The following is an 8,464-nucleotide window of genomic DNA, read 5'->3' as shown; positions in this document are numbered from 1 at the left end:
CATTTATCCTTTATGCAGAATTGATAAAGAACTATTTTTCTCCCTATTCTCTTAAAATGAAATCTTACACACCCACACACACACACACACCAGTGTCCTGGCAAAAACATACAGGCACCAATTTGGTGTGTCATTGCCACCAGGTATGTTAGGAAAACAGAAGAGCAGAGGACCCAGCCAGTGCCTTTGAAGGGGCTTGGGGTGGGTTGGAGTCCAATCAAAAGAAGCCCATTCTGTGCACAGCAGGTTCTGTGCCTTTGGAGGCTGCTTCTCCTCACATCGTCCCCCTCTCTCATGATGTGGCTGGGACCTTCGGGAACTTACAGGAGGATATGTAGCTGCTCTCACTAGAAGGTTCTGTGATGAGGCTAAGCCCCTCTGCCCAATGTCTCAGACAGTTCATGATACTCTGGGAATTATAACTTAATGTTCTCCTGAATTTCTGACTCTTAAGACTTTAACTTCACCTTAACATAATTTTCTCTTTATTATTTTGCCAGGGCTCTGATTTTACAACCCTTCCTCCTACCTATCAGCCCGCTCTTTCCCATCCCCTCCTCACCCTCACTCCACTCATTGTCCCCCACTCAACCTTGGTCCTCTCCTCTATGTCCCTCTCGTCTAGGTAAGTCCAGTCAGATGCTCCCTCTGACCCTCACCCTGGTTCCCAATGTTCATAGAATTCATGGGCTTAGGATTCAGATGATTAAACTCATGCTATGCAAGGGCAACCCACAGACCATTTTTATTTTGCTGAGCAATACAAATAATAGGATTCTTTCTTATGCAATTAATCATCCTCAAAGAACAATATGGACTACTATTTTTGCACTTAACAAATGGTAGCTTTTATGTAGAGAACTAAATGGGGCAATATTTCAGGCATTGACTGCACGTATCTGAGGACACTGGTGTTTATAAAGTTCAAGTATCTTTGCAAAGGATTCTACATTATCACCATGTCAACATAAAGTGATATTAAATGTAGCAAATACAACAAGCCCTCCATATTCACAGGTTCCGCATCTATAGATTCAACCAACCCAGATTAAAAACATTTGGGGAGGCTGTGCCCTCAGTGGTCCCCGAATCTGTCTCCTGTTTCAACAGTGTTTGGACAGGACAGACCCAGGGACGCCCCTTCTTCGAGCCTCTGACCAACCTCCAATCACCACCTTTTCCAGTCATCACCTTCAGAACCACCTCAGCCTCCAAGACCAGCCAACACCATTTTGTTTTGTTTTCTTTCACCTTAACTCCTTATTGCCAAATACCCATGAGCTCCCAAATTCATCAGAATTATTCCACACCACCAACCACCTGGTCAGCCTGCATCTGCGGGCCTCTTACACCTACCTCTCTCCAGGCTTCCATTTTGACTGCGATGATGTGGCTCTGGAACATGTGGGTCACTTCTTCCCAGAGTTGGTGGAGCAGAGGCACAAGGGCGCTGAGCGTCTCTTAAAGATGCAACGGCGGCCACATTCTCTTCCAGGACGTGCTGAAGCCTTCCCAAGGTGAGAGGTGAAACTCAGGACACCAAGGAAGCCACCATGGTCATGGAGAAGAGCCTGAACCAGGTCCCGTTGGAGCTGCAGGCTCTGGGTTCTACCAGCACAGACCCTCATCTCTGTGACTTCCTGCAGAACCACTTCCTGGGTGAGGAGGTGAAATTCATCAAGCAGATGGGCTACACCTGATTCACCTCCGTAGGCTAGCTGACCCCCAGGCTGGCTGGGTGAGGATCTCTTCCAAAGGCTTCCCTCAAGCAGGACCAGGAGCCCTTGGAGCCCAGAGGCCTTTGTGGAGCCTCTCTGCCTCCCTCTGGTATCCAGCTTTTGCCTGAGCCTCTCCCTGAAACCACTAGGCATCCTTTTAACCACCCTGGAGCCCTCTCCCAGGCAGTGGACCAAATGGAAACAATAACACTTTTTGTAGAAAAATTAATTAATTAAAAATATTTGGGGGGGAAATGTTACCTGTTGCTGACATGTATTATGTAGTTAGGCCTGCAATGATTGCTTCTGTACTGAACATGTACAGACTTTTCTTCTTTGTCATTATTTCCTAAGCACTATAACATCTATTTACATAGCATTTATATTGCATTAGGTATTATAAGTAATCAAGAGATTATTTAAAGTATACAGAAGGATATGTGTAGGTTATATGCAAATACTATACCATCTATATATATAAAAGCCTAAGTGACCAGCCGACTGGCCCGTAGCTATGATACACAATGACCACCAGGGGGCAGACGCTCAAAGCACAGGCATGGAAACATGGAACAGACTGATGAATCTTAGAGGGAAGATTAGAGGGAGGGGGGAGAGCGGGAAGAGATTAACTAAAGATCTTATATGCATACTAGAAGCCTGGTACATGGATTCATGCACTGGTGGGTTCCCTCGGCCTGGTCTGCGGGGATGAGGCTGAAACTGGCTCTCCAACATCCCCCGAGGCATCCCAGATTGTGAGAGGGGCCCCACCAGTGCACGAATCTGTGCACCAGGCCTCTAGTTTTATATAAAGGACTTGCGCAAACACAGAGTTTGGTATCAACAGTGGGGGGGATGTGGTCCTGGAACCCACACCTGGTAGTTACCAAGGGATGACTATACTCTATTCATATAGCATCTTCCCTAAAGCAAGACTATAAAGAACTGTTCTGTAAAATTCAATCACCACAATACAATATACAGATGGTGTATTATAGAATTATACATCTGAAACCTATATAATTTTATTAACCAATGTCACCAATTAAAAATATTTTTTAATAAAACTGCCAGCCAGAAAATGGATTATAACATCCAGTAACAAATAACACTCACAAAAGGTGAGGGCGCATCCAAACAATGGAATGCATTTTCATTTCACCTGAGGGCTAAGGAAGTGTTTGGGTTGCAGGTGTCGGGGAAGAATATTGTACAATAAAACTGGTAATCTCTCCATGGTTCTTAAGATTCAAATACCAGGCACGACAGTTTGGCAGGTAAAGTCCAGAACTCTGAGAATTCCAAGAGTCCTTAAGCTTATGAAGCCCAGCCTCTCTCCTAACACAGAATTCCCCACGTCATCCTCAACAGAGCATCATTGAGATTGAACACCTCCAGCAGCAGGTAACCCACCACTTTGCAGGAAGTTCTTCTGGGATCTACCTCCCTAAAACTCCTAACACTGAGCCACCTGTTATGCTGTCATTATTCAAGACGGCTGGGAGGCAGCATGGGGTTGTGCATAAGGGATCTAAAGGCAGCCTTATCACTTGGTAGCTGTGTCACCTTGGAGCTTCCATTCCTGCAGGTGTTAGTAAAAGGGGATGATAATCATAATAACGTATAAGGTTTTATAAGTATTAAATAATATTATACAATTAAAGCCCTTAAAATGGAGCCTGGCACAGAGTACGCACACATTAAATGTTAGCTCTGATCATGATAACACACCCTGCAAAGTCCTCTCCTCTCCAGATGAAATATCTCCACTTCCATCAGTCGTTCTGTATATCATGTAGTTCTTTTTAAAAGCTCCTCTGTTAGAAGCTCCTTCAGTACCAGGAGATCCACAGAAATGGATTTAATATTCTGATGTCGTGTATGTAACATGCCTCCAGTTCAGTGGGAACAGCGCCAGCCTTGACCTACACTACACGACTGTGTCAGTACTGCCTGTGATTGCCTTGGCTCTTTGCCTGCTGAGCCACATCACGGGTCCTTATCAGTCTTACAGCCCATTCTGTGCACAGCAGGGTCTGTGCCTTTGGAGGCTGCTTCTCCTCATGACTGTCAAACCAAGTGGTTTATTTGGGGGAGGAGGGGCATGAATACATTTATAACTATTAAACTAAATTGGAGACCTTTATTCTAATCTATTCCAATATATTATTATTCAGTCTTTCCTAATGTTGTGTCATGTGTGTCATGGGCTTATCAGAGGGGTGTTGTGTGTGTGTGTGTGTGTGTGTGTGTGTGTGTTTAGTTGATGGATCTTAATATGGAAGGGGGCCTGAACTAGAAGTAGCTGGGACCAGACAGTTGGGTATTGCCCATGTGGTAACCAAATTTCATTAAAGTTTCCTCTTCTTTTCTGCTGAAGATCATGGTTGAATCCAGTGCTTGAGGTACACAGCTCAGGTCATTATACACAACAGTTATTTGCAAAGTTTTTCCCGGGACTGCCTCTGAAATCTGCCATCAGAAACCGCACGGGGAGTGAGAAGTTGCCCTTGAGGGGGCCCTGTAGCGCCCCACAAAGGAAAGGAAGAGGTGCTGGGTAAGGGTTTTTGACTCTATGTGGGACTCAGAGAAGTGGGAGGATCATCATGCTGGCTGGGGAAAATGAAGAATTCTTTTTTGCCTTGAAACCTGTCTTTTGACAGCCTACTCCCTCAAGAGGCATGTGCTCATTTGGCCTGGGGGTTGCAGGACAGTGACCTGAGGTTTAACCAGAAAATGTCAATCACCCTCCAGTCTCTCTCCCCACAGCTTACATGCAGAGGGAAGAGGAGATCATTGGAAGAGAAACAGGGGAACAAAAAGCAATTGGGAAGACAAAGGAAAAGGAAAGGGATTTAAGATATGGGTGACCATGGTCACTTCTGAGTCTTTGCTCAAACCCCCTTTTGGAAAAAACGTATCTAACCCTGACCTACTAAGTGTCAACAGTATTCAGAGCACAGAACCAGAAATCTGGTCCCAATTGTATTATATCCACCAGTCCTGAGTTCCCTCCTCTGAAAAGTGAGGGCTGTGCGGCACCAACTAAAGAAACTCTGTGACCTTCTCACACGCTAACATTTTAGGCACTGGAGTGTCCACTCTGAAGGGTCAAGAAAACTGTAATAATCCAGAGGTTGCAGAAATCAGGGTCAGACACCGATGTACTGCTCCCCACACCCATCTGCGCACCTGAAGCATCTTGAAGCCAGGGAGGCCAGAGCACTGTCTGCCCCGGGTGGAGGAGTTCCAGGGAAGCCCACGGGTTGGACCAGAGAATTCCCCAAAGCAGCGGTCCACAAGCTGAGGGCTGTCTTGCCAGATCCCAGATCTCCGCAGTCAACACTGAAGAAAGGTTTTTCTGAAGCCGCCCCTTCCAATTCTGAAATAATCCCTGTTCGGATTATGGCTGGGACAGGGGCAACCCTTCACACCCTGGTAGTAACCGAAGAACATGGGCAAGGAAGGAAACGACCAGCTGTGTGCAGCTCAGTTTTCAGCAGTAAGGACAAGTCTGGAAATGAGGGAAGGAAACCCAGAATGCACCGGGAGGGGGGAAGAATGGGTGTTATTGTTGCATTTCCAGGGCCAGGCTGTACCTTTGGATTTGGCACACTTTTCCTGACAAAAAGCCAATGTTCTCACCACAAACATACCCGTCGGCATTAGTAACCACAGCATCTGAGACCATTGTCTGTAAAGATGCCAGATTGCCTGCAAATGGGCTGGAAATACTTTGGAGAATTTCACAAAAATCAGACACAGGGCAATTAAACTCTGGCAGAGGAGATCGGAGCAAATTCTCTAAAGACGGTGGGAGGAAGGACGCAAACAGCTCATACACACCAGCCTTTCAGAATTGGACACGTTTGCCTCAAGCCCACTGAATATCTGCCGTTCTGCCTCACGCCCTTCACCGGAAAGCAGCTTTAGATGTTTGTTTTTTGAGGGGCTCGGTGTCCTTGAGGGCCGATGCCTGAGGTTCCACTGCCACCAAGTGGAGCCACGTGGTGTGGCAGCGGTGGACGTTCTCTGGGCCTAAAGCGAGAGGCAGAAGTGACATGCGGTCTATTTCTCATCTGACAATGAAAGATGAGAGGAAGGTTGTGAACCTCATTTTATTATCATCCATTTAGTTCAAAGGAGGTGTCATTTTGGTTCCCAGCCATCAATCAAACTGGCTTCGCTCAAGGAGCTGGCTGGGCTAAATGTGCACCTTCTATTTCCGCCCAGGTGGAGACCGGCTGGGAAACCCTCTTCTCCAGGATCATCACAGTGATTGTCAGAGGCCAAAACCTCCAGCCCCCAAGATGTTCCTCGTTTAACAACAGAGTTTAATTATGTGCAGGAGGCATAGACCTGAAGACAGATTATCAGCTGCGGGGGCGGGGGGGGGGGTTACAAGTGTGGTTGGATGGGAGGAGCCTTCCTCTACTGCCTTTTAAGAACAAGAAATCAGTGAAATGATGGCCCACTAGTCCAAACGCCGGAGACCACTTTGTTTCTTAGAAAAGAAACCAATATCTGCCCTGGCTGGGTGGCTTGGTTGGTTAGAGCATTATCCAGTACACCAAAAGGTTGCAGGTTCGATTCCCAGTCAGGGCACATGCCTAGGTTGCAAGTTCCATCCGATCAGGACACATATGGGAGGCAACCAATCAATGTTTCTCCTCTCTCTTCTTTTCTTCTTCTTCTTCTTTTCTCTCTCTCTCTCTCTCTCTCTCTCTCTCTCTCTCTCTCTCTCTCTCTCTCTCTCTCTCTCTCTCTCTCTCTCTCTCTCTCTCTCTCTCTCTCTCTCTCTCTCTCTCTCTCTCTCTCTCTAAAGACAATAACAACATATTCCTGGATAGGGGTATTAAAAATAAAAAGAAACCAATTTCCAGCGATGAATCCCTTTCCATGCCCTTTTCTGTTTTGGAAGAGGTTGACTTGAGTCCTGTGGATACAAAGGCCTGGAGACTCTTTTCTAACATGAAAGCAGATCCAGGTGTTCTGTGGCTCTACCTTTTACTCAGCCCCCTGCGCTTGGCTGATCGGCCAGAGACCGAAGGGAAGACAAGAGGGAAGGAGATGGGTGTTTCCTGGGTACCTACACTGTGGCACAACGATAAATGTGAAACTATATTGCTTTTTCCTCACTGGATTATGCCCTCTTGGGAAAGACTAGAACAATCTAGAAGGATATAAATCATTATTTGTAATTCCCTTTTTCAATACAAAACTTGGCTAATGTTGGTGCAAAGCCATTGAGAAACCATTAACCAAGTCTTTGTGGAATGTAAATAGCTCTAATTCAGCGTGTCATCCATTCACCAACCTCACCTCACCCCTTTCCACGCTAGGCTTTCCTTCTGATGAAAAGCAGCGCGTCGGGCTCTTGGGAGGTAACTCCTTAACTCAGCTGCACGTGTTTAAATGCCATTCCGTTTCTGTGTATGGGATCTTATTTTTTCCTTCACCAAAGAGCAATTTCCTATTGCCCTGCCCCACAGAGCTGTTTCGGGGATTAAGTAAATAATAATTGTTAGGTACCATGACTTTTCCGAGAGAGATTATGAACCAATTCTGTCAAATAAGGGATATGGATTTATTTCCTCCTACAATTAAACCGCAGGTGAATCGTCAAACTGGCTTTCAGGTCTCCTTCCTGCCTTAACTGGGCAGCCAAGCCCCATTCCACAGTCGCCACTCCTCTGCCTTCCTGGAGCAACACCTCAGGGTCCGTGATCCCTCTTGGCTTCCCCCCTCACCCTCGCCACTCACCTCAAAAGTTGGGGAAAACACGCTTGTCTTAGACACATACAGAGAAGAGAAGGAGAAACACATGGAGAAGGGTCAAGCCCACACCCAGTGGAACTGAACCTTGAACTTCAGCTGCAACATGACTAATGTCCACCACTCCTACTGCTGCGGCCACAGGGGAAGAACTGCCACCACATCTTTATTGCATCTCCAGGTAAAGAACGGTGAATAATTTATAATACAAGGCACACTCCCCTCCACAGACAATGCCTGCTTACAGAATGCAGGAGGTGAACACAGTGCAAATCTAGTTACAGAGGCTGGGATTCGGATCAGTGCCAGGAATATACAGAAAGAACAGTGCACAAATGCTCCTGGCAAAGAGAGGTCAGGCTTGTCCACACTAGTGAGGTCCAGAAGGGAAACTCCTGGTAAAACATGGAGGGGAAGATAGTTGGGGGGTTGACAGCAAGTTTGGGAGTGACCCAAGCTGGGGAGGGGCTGTGAATTGGTGCTGGGGACCTACAGAGGCCCTGTGTTAGCACCATAGAGATGAGTAAATTTAGGGTGACCTTTGGCCTCTCCTACCCAGGCAAGAAGGAAGGGTGTCAGCAAGTTGGCTTCCAGTGTAGATTTAGGCAGGGAGGGGCTGAGAGACAGCTCTTTGCTATTATTGCTCAGATTTGCAGTTCTGCTCTGGGCTGAGCAATCCTTACAAAACCAGCATTCAGTGCTGGCTTCTGAAGTTGAGTGAGCTGGAGCTTGAGTCACATGTACAGTGACAGAGAATAGTAAGAGAGAAACCCTGAGTTGCCTGAGACTCCCACCTATAAGAAGCATCCTAAGTATGGAACAAAGGAAAAACTACGGTGCTGCTAAGAACTGGAGTGTCCTAGCCCCCAGCAACTCCAGAACAGAACAGTTGTTGAGGTTGGCAGGGCGGCCGGGTCTTCCCACGTTATGTATGGCTTCCTTAGAAGACTCGGGATTTGACCCACATC

General features: G+C 46.7%; 1 protein-coding gene and 1 pseudogene across 1 annotated transcript in view; one reads left to right on the top strand and one right to left on the bottom strand.

Moving 5' to 3' along the window:
* Window positions 1-1,276: 1,276 nt before the first annotated feature.
* Window positions 1,277-4,125, top strand: LOC107184574 (annotated as a pseudogene).
* A 1,509-nt stretch (window positions 4,126-5,634) lies between these two features.
* The window catches only part of GPRC5A (G protein-coupled receptor, class C, group 5, member A), a 20,356-nt gene continuing 17,526 nt past the window's right edge, over window positions 5,635-8,464 (bottom strand). Inside the window, exon 5 of the mRNA XM_015570140.1 lies at window positions 5,635-5,759. Within this exon, the coding sequence (XP_015425626.1) occupies window positions 5,635-5,759 (125 nt within the window). The remainder of the gene's footprint in view (window positions 5,760-8,464) is intronic.

This window comes from Myotis davidii, unplaced genomic scaffold, assembly GCF_000327345.1.
Source record: "Myotis davidii unplaced genomic scaffold, ASM32734v1 scaffold205, whole genome shotgun sequence".
NCBI classification, from domain to species: domain Eukaryota; kingdom Metazoa; phylum Chordata; class Mammalia; order Chiroptera; family Vespertilionidae; genus Myotis; species Myotis davidii.
Note: the sequence above shows the minus strand (reverse complement) of the source record. Positions and strands in the feature narration are given on the sequence as shown.